Below are 20,152 nucleotides of genomic sequence, written 5' to 3'. Positions count from 1 at the left end.
TGCTTTACTGTGGGATAGAGAAAAAAACAACTCTTTTTTTAAATTGAAAATCACTTTGGAAATCTGATAAAATCACAATCCAGCTAATCTGAGAATAGGGAATAGCAAACTGTCATTAACACTTGGGGCAAAACACCAATCCATGTTAATGAAATTAAACAGGCCTTTAGGCAATTTGCATTCACTCCCATTAGGCTACTTGGAGCAAATAAGTTTTTCAGGCTTGCATGGGAGCTTTCAGGCTCAATTCCAATGGAAATTTGAACACTTTAGCCCATGGACTATGCAGAGCAGCAAGCCAGCAAGCCCTCTGGCTCGAGGATTACCACCACAATCCCCTACAGCTCAGAGACGGTCAGGAAATTGAATGGGAATAAGCAGGGATAAATAACCGTATGAGGAGTGGGCGGTGAGTTGGCTGTGTTGGAACACATGCACTCGGTGCAGTGCAGATGGCAGAGATGGATGCCACCCAGAAGAGAGTTTGAGAAGTGGGACAGGGAGGGAGAAGGAGGACTCAGAGGAGCAGCAGTGCACACTCCACACTGTCGCTCAGAGAAATGACTGTAATTCATTACAGGTCTTTCACTGACCTTTTACCAGAGTGCTCACCCACTGTGACTCCAGCAGACCTCTGCCGGCGTTACAGAGTGGGCCGAGTCAATCCACCCGCCGCTCACAGCGAAGCTCTCCTCACGCTCTCAGACTTTCAGCACCATGGACAGAGCTTGGCTAGAAGCACTGCTTGGCCTTTCCAGCACTGTCCTCTCTTTCATTATCTCTGTCTATGCAGTGGAAAGAGGGTTTTATTGTTATTTTTTACCCCTGCCCATCTGTCTGCTTGTTTGTTAGCGGGCAAGATTCTTTCTTTCAACCTTTTTTTTGAAGGATCAGCTGCATAACTGTGGCATCAGTAAGGTAAGTCGAGGTTGAATGCTCAAATGTACAAGCTATAATAAACCAGATTTATCCTTTAAACCAGGTATTTTTTTTATAAGTCCCTTATCATACCAGTTGGAGGCTCAAACCATTTACCTTCTGGCTATATATTTAGACACCTATCTCTCAACCTGCGTATCAGCTGTTGAGAGTCTGGTGGTGATGCAACCTTAAAGGGATAGTTCGGCATTTTACACATTAATCTGTATGGCATCAACATCTACAGTCTCGTGCTCTCACACTGACTTCGCCCCCAAAGTGTCCTCTGAGCCGAGATCTGGCCAGTTGTGGTCAGTGCGAAAGTAGTTCCGGTAGGTTTCCTGGGGCCAGAGAAGGCACACGTTTTTCCTCTCAAAACAGCACTCATTCGAATCAGTGATTTATTTGCATAACAAAAGACGTCAACCACAAAACGTCACACCTCGTAATCGTTTGGGTCTAACTTTATCCCAATTGCGATCAATGCGCGCAGGCGCCACTATACGTGACAGGTAGCTAAGCCAGGTGTTTCATTCACAGTTTAGCGTTTGGAAAGCTAGTTACACCATGTCTGACTACAGCAGCGACGAAGAATATGATTTCAGCACACAACCAGAAGGATATCTGTATGAACCCGAATATACGGATGCAGAACTCTATCAGATGGAGGTAGAACGGGCAGAGAGAGAGAGAGAGATGGCGAGCAGAGATGTGGAACGTGAAATCGGGGCCGCAGCTGCGAGACCTCGAGTGACTGATACAAGGTGGTGTACGTGCAACAAGTGCGAAGTTATGCAGACCGAGGTTGAGTGCTACTGTTGCCATGAATGGGACCTCGTAATGCCTCGCATGCAGGACCTTTCCATTGACGAGGAGGCTGGCGCATCAGCAGCTGTCTGCATCGCCAATAACAACGACTTGCCTGCAATCCTGAATGCTGGTGTCCTCGAGACTTTTTTCCACATCCCGAAAATAAACTGGAAAAAGCGCCCCAAACCTGCTGGACCCGATGGCCAGTTGTCTGCAGAGTGAGTTTTTGTCTACATGCTGTTATTTTGATGCTATTGCCTTATACCCTACAGTAGGCCTACAAGTGCTCAATTGTAGCCTACACCGAGTTGTATGTATGTAAGTAGAAGTACTCTTACAAATGTTTTTACAACACCAGCAGCTTGGTATTGTAGTTGTAACAACGTGATAGTATGGGTGTTGTCAATAAAATAGTAAGATAACTTCTACTTTTTACAAAGCTGCTTGCTTCTATGGCGTTATATTGTATTAGTCTGAGCCATGCAGTAGGCTAGTGCGACCTACAGTCATCACATCCAACATTGAATGAATCTAATTATAGTTTTATACATACCATGTCATGGGTGGCACTTATGAATATAAATACATAATGTAGTGCATCCCTAAAGTAATTTATGTTCATTTCATCATCATACTTGAAGCAAAATTTACTTCTGAGCATCACTGTGTCTCAATATCAGCCTACTCATGAATGCCCTTCAATCATAAAGCAAGGCCTACCTTATGCATATTATGTCAAGAGAGCTCTAAGGGTTATGTCGCCGTGGCCCAAAGTGTACTCATAAAGGACATTTTCTCTCTGTATAAAAACACATAAGGATACCTATTTCACAGTAGCCTGAAATGCTGGTGCATAAATAAAGATACCTTCCTGACAAACTGCTGTGTTGTCAATTAAACAAAATGTGTTTATATACAACCATAATAACTATGCAGTTTACTCAATGTTGACACACTTCATATATCTAATGTGCATAAACTTATTTTCTGTTTGCATTTCAGACAGTACAGGCTGGTCGCCTATCGCATCATAATGGAATGGGCTCTGAAAGGACAGACGCTTGGTCCTGGCAACAGAAGAGTTCTTCCCTCCTGCGTGGTGGCGCTAATAAGAAGAACATATCCATCACCAAGTGGACAATATGCTGGTTTCAAAGAGTCAAATGATGCACTGCAATTGTTTTAGAATTTTAAAAATCAAAAGCTTTACTGTGAATTTCTTTTTGACGTGCAATTTCCTAAAAATACAAAACAAATGTAAAGACACAAATGTAAATAAACAATGTAAATAAACACACTTCTATGACAATATATGTATATACAGTCTCAGTCATCTTTCTCAGTGGCAGGTGTCTCATGAAAGCGTGATTTGTGTGCTGAAACCAATTCAGCCTTGTTTGGCTTTGGTGTTGGGGCAATGTTGGCTGGTATGATGACTGGAGGATGTATGTGGAAAGCTGGGTCTCCGAGCTTCACATTGGTGTCAAGCCGTCGTTGGATGACCTTCTCCACCAAATCTTTCGGGAACTCCTGTGTTGTTGGCTCATACAGTCTTCTTGCAACCCACTGATTTGACTGCCGTGAATGGAAGACATTATATCTCTCTTGTCCTAGGAAAAAGGAAATGGGGGGGGGGGGGGGCACACAAGATAGGATGGTGTATGATCATTATATATGAAACTCAATATGGTAATGTGTGTCCTGTGATGCTGTGCGAATTCTCATTTATGAGCTTACAAATAGGTATCTCTAAAATAGAAAGGCAAACTAAGATGTAATTCATTTGTATAACATTTTTTACATTTCCTGGGGAAAAAAAACAGTTATATAGAGTTTTCAAAATGGTCTTGGTCTACTTTTTACTCAGATAAGTAATCAAGAAACATTATCTGTTAGCAGGCAATGTCTAGCAGCTAGACTACAGTCTGATTTCAGAAAGTGCCTGCTTCGAGTTCTCATGTCATTTTTTTGGACGGATTTCCAAATTACACGGGCAGGGTGCATCATTTGTCCCAATGTCAGAAATTCTTCTAGTAGCCTACCAAATTTTAAAATGTGACAATCTGAAAATAAAATCTGTGGAATTTTTAGCTCAAACATATGCTGGGTGCTGCCGTTATTTCTCCAGTCTAGAATCTGACAAGGGTAGCTTTATCTTCATTATGCTAGCCAACGCCGTCATGGACTTCTCGTACACGCATAGAAACCATGCACATTCCACGTAGTAATTAGTTTCTGACCATTGTAATAACAGTGTAGCCAACATATTATGTATGTGAAACATCATTGGTGACATGACACCGATAGATGAATATGTTTCACTCACTGAGATAGAATATATCTCAGTGCTTGCACTCGCATAGCCCGCGGTGCATCACCAGAAGACTATACACGGATGCTATAGAAAATATGTGGTACAATTTTGTTTACCTGGGGTGCAGGTACAGCAGTGCTCTTCAAAATACGTCTCTTTGTCTGTCCTTCTGGAAGTCGTCCTCGCTGAAGTGGTCACTGCACACGCGAAGCTTTCTCATCTTCGGTAGTTGGGTGAGCTCCACGTTCAAGCCCAGAGAAAAGTAGCCAAAGTCTCCTCAAAGCTACATTCGTCAAAGGGAATCGGTGGAATGTTTGAGGAGACCCACTCTCATCTTTGTTGGTACAGCCTGGATAGGCACAAGTACGCACCATGTCTCTATCTCGTTTTTCCAAATAAAGAATAGCCGGTGGACTTCTTCTCTCTCTCCTTCTCCTAGCTCTAAAACTAGCTCGTTTGCGTTGCGTCGTCTGCACTCTGTAAACACCATCGTACACTGACGAGAGATCAGTTGGCTCACACACAACGGTTAGCACTGACAGCGCGCAATGATCGCAATTGGGATAAAGTTAGACCCAAACGATTACGAGGTGTGACGTTTTGTGGTTGACGTCTTTTGTTATGCAAATAAATCACTGATTCGAATGAGTGCTGTTTTGAGAGGAAAAACGTGTGCCTTCTCTGGCCCCAGGAAACCTACCGGAACTACTTTCGCACTGACCACAACTGGCCAGATCTCGGCTCAGAGGACACTTTGGGGGCGAAGTCAGTGTGAGAGCACGAGACTGTAGATGTTGATGCCATACAGATTAATGTGTAAAATGCCGAACTATCCCTTTAAACCTCTTTGTGCTAAGTTACTCTAACTGGCAGCTAGATGCAGCCTTATATTTAATGGACAGGTAAGAAAAATGCATTAATTTTCTCATCTAACAAGCGTAGCTCTAGAAATGCAGACCTCTAGGCCATGTTCCGTTTGAATCTACAACTACATGACACACTTGTGAAATCGTTTAAAAAAAAAGTTTAAGCTCGAATTTGTGAAGGCTTTCTCCACAAGACATTCTATACAAGACAGACTGAAAGTCCCATAACCTCCAGACATAAGACATGAGGGTTTTTATCACTTAACTCCAGGTATCATCCTGTCTTCCACTGTATTTACTGATGGTGTTGGTGGGATTGTCTCCACCTTTCTAATTGATCGCCAAACATGTGCTTTGACTTGGAAGACACAACAAACCGACAAACCTTTACGAAGTGCACAGCTTACAGCAGGTTGTTTTCAGAGGTTTGCACTGCTGCTTCTCATTGTCTTTATCTAACGTACTTACTGCCTGTATGTCTTCCTCTTTGTACCTCTCCCAACCGCTAACTCACCACAACGCGCTTTCTACAATGTACAGGTGCGAGGAGGAGCAGTCGCTGCTGCTCATCCGTTCCCTGTCATTAGATCCTTGTTTTAACACGGTGGAGAAGTGTTCCCACAGAGAACCTGATTGATTCGCAGACGTACAAACACAGCCAATTACTCTTTAATGCCACTGAGGGAGAGCCAATTCAGCAAGCGGTGCTCGCCAATGCCACAGGAAGGAGACGCACACGGCTGCTCCCATCATCGCAAGCCGAATAAGGTCAAAGGAGGATTATCTAAACAGCTCCCAATCGATAAGTCACTTTCTTTTGCAGTACGCCTCTCAGTGAACATCACATTAGCTCTCATCAGCACTGCATTGAGACCATTAATGCTAATGACTGTAGACAATGAAGCGATCTGTGATAACGGTTGAATAAAACTTTCTGGCAAATTATACGAGCGCATTTCCATGCCTGTCTGGCTCCTGGTGTTGTTGTGTGTGGCCAGACGCAGCAGGGAAAAGTAAGCAGAAGCTGTTAGTTTTAGTGGATTAGCTGTAGCGTAAGGGCAGGTGCTGCACTCCGGGTGGAGACGCATCGTGTTTTCCTGAGCTTATCTGAAAACCCAGGACAGCTACACACACCACACACAAACACGGCTGGACTCACACACACCTTCAGTCCTACTGCGGAAGCTCTGCAGGCAGGCGCTGTCCTTGATTAGCTCACTTCCAGCCTCTGTGGCTATGATTCCTGCAGGTGTGCGCTTCCAGGGATCTGGCTGTATTTCTGGCTGTTTGTAGCTGCAGCCTACCACTGCCATACGTCTGTCTGTCTGTGTGAAGGTCTGTCAGTCAGTGCATCGGTCAGTGCCACCCAGAAGCCAAATGCCCAGCTCATCTCAGCTCATCTGCGAACATATGATAACAGCAGCTCTATCGGCCTCAGCAACACGGAGAGACAAGATGGGTAAAATCCTCCACAAATGACTTCCTAAACCCTCCCGGGTGTACGGGATATGGGTACAACATTATCAGCTGTGAACATCTCAGTAAACAGGGATCAGGACATGAAGACAGACTATATGGGAAGCATTTACTGAACCAGCAAATTCTTCTTCTCTTCTTCTTCTCCCAAATTACAAAAAGAACCACATCGCTTACCGCCGGTGACATTTAGCCACGCAGATGGTCTCAGTTTGACGTGCTGAGGTTTGAAGATTTCCATCTGAGATTTCTGCCATCGTCCCAACACAATGGGAGTGAATGGTATTTAATTCATGCGCTCACAGCTTTGAAAAATGAATTGAATGCTTTAGCTCACTATCAACAGTCTTCACTTGAACTCCTTTTTACCGAGGAAATTATCTCTAAGGAAACTGTTGAAAGGGAGTTCAGTGCATCGAGTGGCTGCGGCCGGAGTCTGGAAACCTGTCTCTGCTGAGATCCATTCACCTCCACTGCAGTGGAGACACAGAACTCTCAGAAAGTTCAAACTGACGTCAGAAATCTTATCGAGCACCACATGCTTTAGGCTGTAAAAAGCGTTTGAAGGTAACTCGCTATAAGATACCCGTCTCTTTGTCAGCTATTGTAGATCTGACAGGAAGTAAGTCTGAAAAGGGATTTGCATGGTTGTCACACTCACATCCAAAACACACACTACGAGAAAACGATGATCAACAAACCAGGGCAGCCCCTTGCACAGCTTCCTGACTGCAACTGACAGCAGGACTCACCCAGCATTAAAAACATTAGCAAATCATTCTACACCGAGATACGTGTGCTAATATCTTCATATGTTCATATGTATGTAATCAAGTGCAACAACGTGGTTCGACATCATCAGGTTTATTCTGTCAACTAAATGTTAAGTATCAGGCCAATCTTGATGAAGGCAAGATGAAATCAATCCTGCAAAGATCTTTTTCTCTTTCTGTATTTCCTTAAACTGGTCAAGACAGTTTTCACTGCATAAATTTAGAAAGATATTTATCACAGATCAGAGTTTTTGTTGGAGAAATCTGCTATTCTTTTGCTTTTTTTGTAGTGGATCCATTCATTTTGTTTCTGAGACAAACTGACGACAGCTGTGTTGATTTTCACACTTTCCTGTTCATCTTTTCTAACCACCAAATGCCAAATGGACAAGGAATTGATTACAGCCACTCAAAAGCCACACCCACTCTAAAGATTTTATGTGCAACATTGCACTGTCAGCTATTTAGTTAATTGACTTTATCGAGCTTATTTTCAATTAATGCACCTCAATGTAATAAGGGCACACCAGCTACAGTATTTAAGATCCATGCAATTTAAGCCAATCAAAGCAATACCATCACCATAAGGAACACATAGTGTTTTTTTTTTTTTCAAAATACTGCAGCCGCACGAGTGAACATAAGGCTTTCCATCGTTCAGTCAGTTCTTTGTCCAAGTATGTGTGTGTTGCGGCTTTGATTTTAAATTGTAATTAGGTTTGTCCCCTGTGAAGCTCATCATAACGCACGAAACGGGCTATGTGAACACTTAATTGATTTCCTCTTGCACCACCTGGAATCAGAACCAGAATACGACAACACATCAATCGAGATGACTGAAGTTTGTTGAAGCAGCTTCAGTTGCAGCGACTGTGATGCTATTAGCACCAAAGTCACGGCACATTATCAGTGAGTGGTGAAAGCTAGGGAGACAGCGAGAGCGAAGAGAAGAAGAGCTGAAATCTGCTGTGGTGTCAGCGGAGATTGACTGGAGATCAGGGGCATCATAAAGTGCCTCCCCAGAGCCTGTTAGCTAAGGGGACACATCAGAGAGTCAGTCCCCGAACCCAGGGAGTTCAGCTGCTCCAGAGCAAAATGAAAGCAAGCTGAACAAACAGAAATATCCCCGTTAGGTTTCATGTGTCAGCCACACACTGGGCTCTAATCTTATTACCCATAGCAGAAAAAAAAACTGTGGTCTGTGGGCTAAATAGAACTGCAGAAGAATGCAGCCCTAGCCAGTGATTGACCGCAATGTGAAGAGAGGGAGTCGTAAGACACGTTTGATCAAATGCATGTTAATTAGGCCCAATTAAACAGAGCAACTGTAATCCAACCTAAACACACAGCCGGTGAAGTGGTGAAACAAATCCACATTCATACGCAAAAGAAGTGTGTTTGACTTGCACATAAGAGCTGCTGAAGAGTTACAGAGCACGACAGGAGCTAATGCTGCCATTAATGTGGGTAGAGTGACCCATGAGGGTTCTTAACAGCAGGAGAATTCTCCACAACGACCTCTTGAGACCATTTCTATGGAAATAAGCTTCAACTCTGCATATGAGAAAATACTTGACTCGACATCGAGCATCTCACTAACTGCTCTGACTTTTCCCTAATGTGCTCGCCCATAAACATTTCCAAGGACGCGCTGTGGTGATGGAGCCTTTAACTTGAAACATGGAGGAGAAAGGAAGTGCACAGAAGAGGCACTCGAGAGGCTGTAAAAAAAAAAGAAAAAAAAAAGAAAAAAACACCTTCCTGCAGAGTGGGAGATCATTTGGGTATATTGAGGAAAAAGCGTCCTTATAAAGCTGAGAACATGTGCAATGAAAGAAAGATATGCACTACCTCTGTGCACTTTGGCTCATCATTAGACCCATGCTGGGATTTCACCCACCATGGAAAGAGATATACAGAGCACCCTCTGTGGTAACAACCGGCCATTTGGGAGGAGGGTCCCTGCAGCAGTCGGCTGGGGAGCAGCAAATTATGTTGTTTGTCCTCAGTTGATGCAACTCTTCTCAACATCAGCAGGGTCAGCACTTTCTTTATTCAGAGCTTTGATGGGAGTGGGCTCAACCCAGTGCACTTCATCTATGAAAGACGTTTTTTAGGTTACGATTAACAAGCTGTCAGCAAAACAACAGCAACAGTGTTAATATCTGTGTCCTCTGGAGCCGAGAGAAGACACACTACATCTGCTGGGACTCTAAGAATATCACTGACAGCATAAACAAGAGCTAATGAGGATAATAAACCTATGATAAGCCCATTAGCACAAAAGTGAAAAAGTGCCGTATGCTGAATGGAGCCGCCTCAGCTGGCGGGACACACTGAGCTGGAAAGAGAACACAATCGCACGCATCATGTCGGACTCTTCACATGCTTTTTGTTTTGTTTTTTTTTTGTGATGTTTTTTATGTTAAGCAACAGACTGTAGACCTGTGCCCAAGACAAATTTCCCCTTGTGATAAAAGTTTAGTCTGCTGTAACCCGTGAGATGTAATCAGTGCTTTCAATCAATGGGGACTAGTGATTAAACACCTGTGTTGCATCATTCATAGGATTCCTGTGTCACTGTACAGACAGCATCTTTGCTCCCAAGGTACCGCTCCAAAAACACCTGTTTGGAACATTCCACAGGTAAACAGGTTGATGGGAAACAGGTGATAGCATCATGATTGGATGAAAGGAGCATCCTGGAAAGGCTCAGTCGTTCACAAGCGAGGATGGAGCGAGGTTCACCACTTTGTGAACACATGATTGGATAAAGGATGTTACTACATGGGTTCAGGAACAGATTTCCACCTTTTTGGAATCAGTGTTGACCAAACACATACCATCATCATCATCATCATCATCGTCATCATCATCCAATGGTTTGAATCACTCATTATAGTGATGTTTTTTTTTGTTTTTTCTTCATTAATGGCTATTTTAACACAGATAAAAACAGCATAATTCAGACACATTACATTTGAAATAGTTTTGGTCCCATAATAAGAACAATCAAATGATTAAAACTTTCATTAAGTCCCCCCCACGAAATCCCCATTGATTGTGCATTTGTTTTTCAAGCCCTCGAATTGAACCACATTTTGTTGGACTGAACTGAATTAAAACTGTGGTTTGTTCAGCTGATAGTCTGCGATCGAATTCCAACAGTGCAAACACTAAACTAACCTTCTTTTCTCTTTTAGCTCTGCTAAAGCAACACACCTGCTATTTAAAGGCTGCCATAGGCATTGTGCTTCACATGACACTGAAACAGGAACCAACAATCTGCACAGATTTTGATACTAAACAACCAGTTTTCTTTCCCATGAAACTGCTGATTTCTTATGCTGCGTGTCTCTTTCTGCCTTTTCAACTGTCTCACAGTCTGGCTGAACCATTGTACATCGTCTCGTTCTTCACTCACAAAACATGACTTTTTTTTGCAAGCCTTTCATACAAAATAACAGCGACCAACATACAGAGTAGTGCTCTTAGCCATGTGACTGAACTGAATCAAGTTTTTGTTGCAGGTGATTCCAAACTTGTGAACGATAGCCGAGCTCATTTCGTGTGAAGTCAGTTACAACTGAGAATCACATCTGTCGTGCTTCACGTGTCCACTCGGTTGCTGATGCAGAGCCAGCAGCAGCAGGCCAGCAGTAAGCCTTGTTGGAGCCTTTGAGTTGCAGAGTGTTGACAAGACCAATCAATAGCAACCACTGCGTTCTCCCAGGATTCTTCTAGGATTACAACATATAGAGGAGGAGCAGCTGTCTTTAAACCCACTGAGCAGACTGATGCCTCCAGCTGGACTGGGAGGGGGGTGGGAGTGAGGAATCACATTTACTCTGGTTACTGTAACAAAGTCATTTATTTATGTACTTATGTGTACTTTTTTGAGTATATAAAAAAACCCATACTTTTAATCGCAAATATTGTGCTATAATTCAAAGGGTTTTTTTAAAGTAAAAACCAAAAGTCACAGGAAAGGGTCCCAATAACTGTGCTCAGCAGTTGCAGCAGAGAAGAAGCTGCTGGCGTGTCTGCAGCTGCAGGTGAGAAGAGCCCCGTGTCCAGAGAGGGGCGTTTACTGGCTGAGTGTACAAAACAATGAAGCTATGCACAACAATCATCATGCTATTTACCTTATGTGGCTTAATAATGCCTGTTCCATCCACTGCGGTGTCCATAAACCTACTCATTCATTGTCATTTTCTTGTAATTTCTGAGTTTTGTCATCTTTTCTGGTTAATTCTGGTGAGACTTCACTGAGGACTGTAGCTGAATATGTGTAACTGATCAGTTGTTAGTTAACTAGTTGTGTGCACAGGCTGCAGAGGGCCATCTGTAGAGATGGAATTTATTGTTGGTTTGGACATCTGGCCTCGTGCTGCGGATGTTGTTCCATTTGTGCATTTATTGAGATTTAATACAATTTATTTTGTAGCCTAAGGTTGTTCTTCACCTAAACAGTAGTATAATATATCATCATATAGCAACATTTACTCAAGAGTACATTTTTACACAGCTACTTTTACAAGCCTAAAATCTCTCTAAAGTAACAGTGCTTTTACCTGAGCATAATATTTTTGCACTCTTTCCATCCCTGCTTAAAGCTAGAAAGATATCAGCCCATATGCATTAATACAACTTTAATGGAGTAAATAAACACACCCTACTGGGCTTAGTGTGCGCCTTTGTTTGTGTCTCTGCATGTGTGCATGCGCATGCAGGGACATTGCTGCTCGCTCTGAGATTAGGCTGTAAATATCAACACATTCACCTCATTCTCTTGCTGTGTGCAGAAACCAGGCCTGTGTCATATATGGTGCGGCAGAGAGACACAATGTGCTGCAGCTTCGGTGACTTTTAACGCCAGAGAAACACCTTTTTCATCCTGAATGCCAGCCCGTCTTCTCAGAGTCATAAATCAGTCATCTTGGAATACACCCAATCGCAAAATATATCAGTAAAAGTACGTTTTCAGGAGAAGAGGCATCCAGTTGATTGTCGCTTTTATACCAAACGTTTAAGTGCAAACAGGAAGTGCTTGCAGCTGTGGCAGCGTGAATGTCTGTTGTGCGTATTCGCCAAAATGTGCACAATTTAAAGCAACAAAGCTGTTCATAATTTATTTAACCTGTGTTAAATCAATGCAACCTTTGATAAGATTCTGCACTTATCCAAAGTTTTGACACACTGCAGGCCAACACACCAGCCAACTGTCCCATTGAGAATAATTAAGTATGTAGTTTAAAGAGAGGAAGAGAATAGTTATGGCACCACAAGGTGACTGAATGCAATACAGAAAGTTGAAGCTGGGCTGTGTTTAAATCGTCTGGTCCCTACTCAAACAGCCCTCTGATTACAAGTAAATAATCTCATCTTCAATCATTCAGCTGCATATTAAAACATTTATGAGGGTATAACGGTCACATTTAACAACAGCTTAGAGACACAATCTCCTGTTTATAAAATACAAACGGGAAATTAATTTGCTCTGTAAAACATCTATTAGAATATCAGTGACACCCCATCAGACCGCCAGGCTGTGTTTATAACACCAATAAAACAACAAGAAAAATGTCATTACCCCAGTCTGCTGTGTAAGACGTGTTACCCTAAGAAAATTAAAGTCGGAGGTGAGTGTGAAGCCACGTCAAATATCACCATACTGTACAGCAGGATTCCAGCTAATCCATTTACAATAGATGTTTGAGCTGCCTTTAGGGAACAACCCCCAAACATGGATAATGCCGCTGTAGCCAATAGAGCTCTGGCTCCACGATTTACATACTGTAGTTGATCTAACAATCAGCGTTTCCCAGCCCTCACTCATATGGTGTGGGACTGTCGTGGATTGGAGTGGAGCTCTGGGTAAACCTCTTTACCATGCAGATCAAACAGAGGCAGACAGACTGGAGGGCTTGTGTTTAGTGGATTCAGTCTGCTGTGGCTCCGACCCAAAGACAACTGCACCGAGCATTGAGTAAATCCTTCAATCCGCCGACTCCCGCTCCCAAGCCTCTTAATCAAATAAGGCCATTAGCTCCACCACAAGTACCCTGGGCCTCCAACATCCACACAGTGGGGCTTTTACGCAGCCGAGTCCAACAATCAGCACGCTGGAAGCACCCTGACACTGTTAGTGATGGGTCAGATTATATGCCGCAAAAGTCGGATTATATGGTTTCTAGGAAAAGTGAAGCACACACACTACTGCAAATAATAGGTACTCTTGTTTATTAAGGTTGAAATAGTGCTGTAAAAAGTAAGAGTATGCAGTTTGGGATGGCGAACTCTCCACTCTCCAGCGCCGGAGCAAGAGCAAGAGCTTTTCTGCTGCCAACGAAGTTTAAATCGCACCAAAACTTTGATTTAAGGGGAAAAAAAAGAGTATAAACAAGAGTTTCACAATAATCTCAAAGGAGTCATGCTTGTGCCAGCACACGGAATACAACATTTCCATTCTCTATTCTCTAAAGGCACGCCAAACTCACAAACTGACTTTGTACCTTGCTGGCAGCACATTAGTTTTAGTTTATTTTTGGATGCGGCAAAAGTCAACTTGAAGACCTGCTTCAGAATTTGCTTCAAAAAGGTATTTCATCACTGTGGACATTAAGTCACACAGTCTTATTTTTCTTATCAGTACACGTTAAGCAGTTGCAAGCATGGACTGTGTTGAAAAACGTCCTCCGTAATACATTCTAAATTCCCCAATACATAGGATTCAAGAGGAAGCCGAACAGCAGCAACTTTAATGCAAGAAATTACTAAATTCTTATTATAATTTGCCAGCGTCCATGTTTGCTTCATGTGTTTCATCTGGGTTTAGATTCCATCAACACATGTCTTGAATGTGATTCTTGTCAGCATCTGCCTCTGAAATCTTGATTACATTACATTTATTTGGTAGGCATTTTCGTCCAAAGCAACTAAAATAAGGGCTTTCAGCCTTCATAGGAACAAGAGTTAGAGCCTGATCCTGCACCATAATAAAGCTCACAGCTGCATTGTCATTAGACGATATTGAAACTTTGAGGAGGGTCTAAATTTTTATCTTCAAACTGGGATTACATAAAATTAATGGCTGGAAGGAAGGAAGAAAATCTATTCAGAACTCAGTGGTTTCCTTTTTCTTTTGGAAAATGGCCAGGGGTAATGTGAAATATCATTAATGGACTAAACATGCAAACGTCCTGAAGCAAACCTTCATCACTACAGCACATCAGTTGATTGACCACACTTTGTTTTGCATCCACTCTGCACTCTGGTCGCAGCATGCGGCCTATGACCATCAAAAATTGTATCACCATCCTTTGGTTGACACTCACCATCCTCATCGCTACGGTTACACATACTTTATCTTGCCAGCTACCTGGTTGATCACTTGCCGGGCACCACAGAGGAGCAGCGTTTCCGCAGCTCATTTATATTCTCAATGACATTGGATTTTATGCAGTTTAATAGCCGGTGGAAAAATGTTATGGCTGGTAAGCTTTTTCAGCCGACCATCCATTTGCAGATAGAGCAAAATACATTTTGGACCCTATTTACAACCTTTTGTCATCGTATCATACACTCAGCTCATTACAAGTCTCAGCCTGTGGCCCACAGCCAACATAAACATGCCCCTAAAACAGAACAGTGACTTAAACGATGACATACTGCCACACATACTGCGTTCAACACCCCAAGCTAATAGATATTATGAGTCAGTCACATGAGCCCCAGCTCAGCCTGAGCCGAGTAAATCACAGTCCTACCTTCACAGTAAGTAGAATCCCCGTGGATGGAGGCATAGCCGCTCTTGCATTCACACTCTGCTTTAGTATTCCGGTTTTTACATTCAGAGTTTTCTCCACAAATGAGTCCCTCCGCGCAGAAGTCATAACCTGAAAGAGAGGGACAAAGGAAGCCTCGATTTACTTGGGTCTTAAAATTTGCTCAGTCAAGGCAGTGAAAAGTTGTCCACAGACACACACAAACACAAGCAAGCAACTGCACACGGAGATAAAAGCAGACAAATGCACAAACGAGCAACCTTGTTCCTGTCGCCCACAGTACCGCGGATGACAAGAAGCCTCATGTATAAAGTTTATGACTGCAGTAAATTTGGTGCAATAATAAAACTTTTGGCTTCCATGAAAGCATGTGGACACACAAACAAGGCAAAAAAAAGTGCACTGTGCACACACAGAGCATGTAGGAAGATCTCAGGGGATGTCATCTATCCAGCCAAGTCAAAGAGTCACTAGTGTGCTACTCGGCCACAGGACAGCGAACACGCTGTGTTGATGTGCTGGTTCTAAAGGATGCTTGTAGAAAGAGTGGACTACTGCTGCTTCAAGGTAGCAAAAGAACCAAATGTGAAAAATGACTGCAACAGACTTACTGTGAGAGTCTCCACTTGGCCAGCCAACATATTTCAACACAGGATCTTTATCATCATGTTTTACAGAACAAGCGAAAAGACAGTTTTTATATCCAGCACAAGATGCTGACTCTCTGTAATCAATTGAGGACTGGACACATAAATGGCCGGCCCCTGAGGGATGCTGCACCTCCAACAGAGAAGTTTCAAATAAGCGTATGCAGTAAAATGTCATATAACAACTATGTCACAAACTAGAAGGGTGTTTGGAGAGTGCAGAACTCTGCACTCTTTTATGATATGCAAATCGAGCCAAACTTCACGGTCGATATTATTGCTTGTTCTCACAAGGCATAAAGTTCGAGCAGTTTATTGCAAGCAATTCACATTTGGCTGTAAGAGCATAAATAGTTGCCTGATGTGTGTATTTATGTTTCCATAGCCACATCTGATGGTACAGACTGGTACAGTTGACTGGTCCGTCAACTCGCTGTGTCATACCCATCATGCACTGCACTGCCGGATCTCCAGATCTCCACAGAAAATGAATAGGATTCCTTGATTTGATTCCTATCACATTTTCTAGCATTAGTTTGAGAAGAAAGTCTCGTTACAATTGAATGTTTAAATTAGCACCAGTTCTCCCATGAAACCACTGTGCCCGAGTGCTCCATATGTCTTCTTTATGGCATGTGTCAGCTATCCCAGAGGACTACTGATAACCGTGAATGTAGACTGCAACATGGAGTCATCGACTCATTATAATTGGCTATTCTGACACTGTTGAGCTTCACTACGGACGACTGGAATTTAAGATGCATGGCATTTATTCCACCAGGACCAAAGGCCGTATCATGCGATGTTAAGGAAAGTGAAAAAGAATTTGCGCATCCGCCTCGTGATTCAGATCCACTCCAACATTTAATGGGATCCTCCTGGGCCCATCCTACGCCCTTCCACCAAGTTTCATGAACATTGGAAGAGCAGTTTTTGCGTAATCCTGTTGACAGACAAACAAACCAACAAACCAGGCTGAAAACATGACCCCCTTGCCAGAGGTAGTAAAAGACTAAACAGGCTACTTCTGGCTGAGCTCTATTAGGGTGCAGCAGCGTGACAGGGAGTATTTAGCTCTGTTGTGGAGAAACTACAGTATGAGTGCGTGGAACCTGCTGAACAGATGGATCAACAGAGTGGACGGTGTTGCAGCAGTGGTTTGAGATCTTTCAGTGACTCTGGGCACCATTTCAATCAACTGTAACTTTTAAAATCCAAGCTGAATACAGCTGCCCTCCTCCGAAATGAAGTTTTAAAAGAATGCATCTCAAAGGCATGTTTCAAGGTCACAGTGGGGAAGTTTTTATTTTTTTATTTTTTATTTTTTCAATGGAAGCCAGCAGGAGTCACGATCCCTCACTGGCACACACAATGACCAATTGTGTCTAATGGCAGCCGTGGTCCTGCTGCTGGGATTCAAACTCTGGTTGTTTCCGGTGGTGGACGGGAACTTCGCCCCCGCACCGTCTGCACCGCGCTATCAACCTTTTGTCAAACTCGAAGCAAACCTACCAACCAAAGACCCTGCACATGTAACGCAATGTGACATGTCAGACAGACAGATGTACTGAGAATCAGACTGACAGCTAAAGATGCAGACAGACAAGAAGATGATGTCTCCTGCTCGGTAAGTATGAGCTGATGTAGCCCATCATGTCCTGTAATGAAAGACAGACTCGCTGCACATAAAAGCCCTGAGAGGCAGGGAGCCTGGGGAGCCATTACTGAGGAAAGAGCTGCGTACGCATTATTCTTCCTCTCACCCCTCCACCATCTCCAGCAGCACCCACAGAACAGGGCGCACATGCAAAGGGACCGACTACACAAGGAATAACAAACATGCATGAGTGTGTCCACGAGCGCACTTGTGCTACAGTGCAGTTGTTTTGCTATACACACACACATCCCTCGCTGTGCAATTCTTTTTTTTTCTATTTCAGTAAAACAGAGGAGTCTAAACTCCCTGTGACAATTGTGTAATTACCAATTTAACAGAGCCAGTGTGGCTTTGAGGACTCGAGTAAATTTCAGAGCGGCGGAAAAACACTGAGTCACACGGCGTAGAAGAAGAAGAAGAAGTCTGGAGAAGGTTTGGAAATAATGATGGGCTCTGAGTTTTGGCGATGGTGTGTGTGTGTGTGTGTGTGAGAGAGAGACAGACAGGAAGGGGGTTGCAGGGAAGAGAGCTGTGACTCTAATCTTTAATTGTTTGCTCTTACTGTATAAACCCTCCTCTCGCCTACACGTCTTTCGCCTCTCTGCTGTCGGTTCCTCTACATTCTATACCTTTCTTCTCCTCCCTCTTCTCATCCTTTTCTCCTCGCTTCTCTTTCCTCTTCCTCTCCTGCCCTTTCTCCTCCTCCTTCTCCTTTCTTTTACTATTCTCATCATAAAGCCTCATCCTCTCTTTGCCTTCTTTATTTTCAAAATAGCAGGCCTCAGATTTACTTCCTTCCTCTCTCCTTGCCGTCCTCTCGTTTACACTCTTAGCCTTTTACTTTGTCATCTTCCTTCTCTCCTTCCTATTTCTCTATCTTTTCTTCGCCTTCTCTTTTACCTTATTCTCATCCTCCTCTCCTCTGAATACAGTGAGTCTAAGGCGTGCTGCTTATCTTGCCTAAACGAGAACACAATTTCCTTCAAACCCGTCCTGGGCTTCTTTCATTATGGCTCTATAGCTGACAGCCTCCTACAGTTTGTTTATTCAATGTATTTACTGAATTACCGGTGGCTATTTACCCTGTAGTACCTCCCTGCCAAAGCAGCGGGGTACGGGCAAATTGGCATAGCAGGTGCTCCATAGCAGACAGACCAATCTGCTCTGATATGTATCCCAGCCAAGAAGCATTCATAGCAGGATGAAAGGGAGAGGAATGGAGTTATTGTGGAGATGCAGCCTGAATCAGCGTCCGACAGACCGGGTGTGTTTACTTCTCGCAGTGGCAGGGGATCGATGCGTGCAGGTCCAAAGAAAGAGTGCAGCAGGAAGGAAGACGTACCTCTGCAAACATTGCAGCATCTGCCATCTGGTAATATCTGTTCAGCGACGGTGCAGTTGAGCTCTGGACAAGTTTCCGTGACTTTCACCATCAGGCCGTTCTGGAAGGACAGGACAGGACAGAGGCCAAACATCGCAATGTCAGTGCTGGGGTCAAATGTGTGAAGGTCTATGAAATAAGTGAAACTATCTTATCCAGAAAAAAATGCGAAACAGGCTCCTTTTGCTAATTTTTCCTGATCATTTATTGGCGACTGTCACATTGGATGCATGTTCATACAGTGGCATGCATGTTTCAACCTTTGAGCTTGTAAAAATATGACCAAAAAAATAGATGTGATTTTTAATACATTTAAAAAGAAGGCTAAATCTGCCTTTCCCTCTACAGATGTGCTGATTTTGACAGAATCTAAACCAACCATGGTACAGCGTGTCTCAGGACAGAAGCTGAAAAAAGGTTACATCCCTGCACTTTAAGCACTGCACTCAACATTTAAGTGAATATAAGTATTGCACTGGACTAATTATTTGCATATACGCAACATAAAGAACTTGACTGGGACAACCTCAGTGGAAACCAGTAAGAAAATGGCATAGCAACACCACAAAGAGGTTTTATTAAAATAAACTGACCTCAGTGGTCTAAAATGGTAATAATTTACTGATATAAAACAACTCTTTGCTTTATCTTACAGAATAGTGTTACAATCAAGACGTACAGACTATTGTGTCCACAGTGATTTACATATTGAGATAAGTCAGTCAGTCATTATTTGAAGGTCTTTCATAAAATGTTTAAATGAAATATTAAACCTTCGTGTTTTACAATCCTGCAAATAAATCCAAAAGCAACCTTTTTATTTTATTTTAAGTTTAATAAATGCTTTCAGAGTTCTCAAACCTCACACAAAGGCCTGCGTGCAGAGCGACATTCTGCCAGTCTGAACCTGATAATTTGAAGATCAGAAAAGGTGAGAATGACACGACCACCTTTGAAATGTGTTAAAGCACACTGACAGTTAAAAGGACATTTTCAGATGTTCGAAAAAGGTATTTTAAGACACCCCTGACTGAATGAGGCTGCCATGACAACAGCGAAGGTGGAATGTAAAGGCCGCACAAGCTGCTCACATTCACACAAGGAGGGCATGGTTACAGATAGCAGGTAAGGTGCAGATACATGCCACCAAAGCAGGGAAACAAGGGTAGATAGAAGACGGTGTCATCGTCCCCTGGGCCTTCAGAACAAATGGCAGACACACCGCAGCAGCAGCCCGGCTCGTGTGTCAGAGCTCTGGTGGTCCCCGCTCTCAAGGTGCGGAGTATCGACTCAAATCCCTGAGATTTCTCCTTCACAGCCTCCTACAATGCTGGACCGCGTCATCTTTTAACAGCACAGTCGCTTTGCAATCTGAGCCTTTCATCAGTCAATCAGTTATTCGCTCATTAACAAACAACAACAAGTATTTTCAAATTAATTCAGGAATGAAGCCGTTTTTCAGTTAATCAACTAAAGCATCACTAATTAGAATTTTTTTACAAACAGTGGCTCAAATAAGGATG

General features: G+C 43.1%; 2 protein-coding genes across 2 annotated transcripts in view; one reads left to right on the top strand and one right to left on the bottom strand.

The window, feature by feature from the left end:
* The window catches only part of LOC121603868 (protein kinase C-binding protein NELL1-like), a 233,413-nt gene that overhangs the window by 120,468 nt on the left and 92,793 nt on the right, over positions 1–20,152 (bottom strand). The window contains exons 11-12 of the mRNA XM_041933140.1: positions 18,591–18,690; positions 14,927–15,055 (exon numbers count right to left, since the gene is read on the bottom strand). Coding sequence (XP_041789074.1) covers positions 14,927–15,055; positions 18,591–18,690 — 229 coding nt within the window. The remainder of the gene's footprint in view (positions 1–14,926; positions 15,056–18,590; positions 18,691–20,152) is intronic.
* Positions 1,287–2,988, top strand: LOC121603878. The gene is made up of 2 exons (XM_041933152.1): positions 1,287–1,946; positions 2,731–2,988. Exons 1-2 carry the CDS (start codon positions 1,486–1,488, stop codon positions 2,912–2,914), a joined length of 645 nt encoding a protein of 214 aa, XP_041789086.1. The 5' UTR covers positions 1,287–1,485; the 3' UTR covers positions 2,915–2,988.

The sequence above is a fragment of the Chelmon rostratus genome, chromosome 1, assembly GCF_017976325.1.
Source record: "Chelmon rostratus isolate fCheRos1 chromosome 1, fCheRos1.pri, whole genome shotgun sequence".
Taxonomy (NCBI): Eukaryota; Metazoa; Chordata; class Actinopteri; order Chaetodontiformes; family Chaetodontidae; genus Chelmon; species Chelmon rostratus.
Note: the sequence above shows the minus strand (reverse complement) of the source record. Positions and strands in the feature narration are given on the sequence as shown.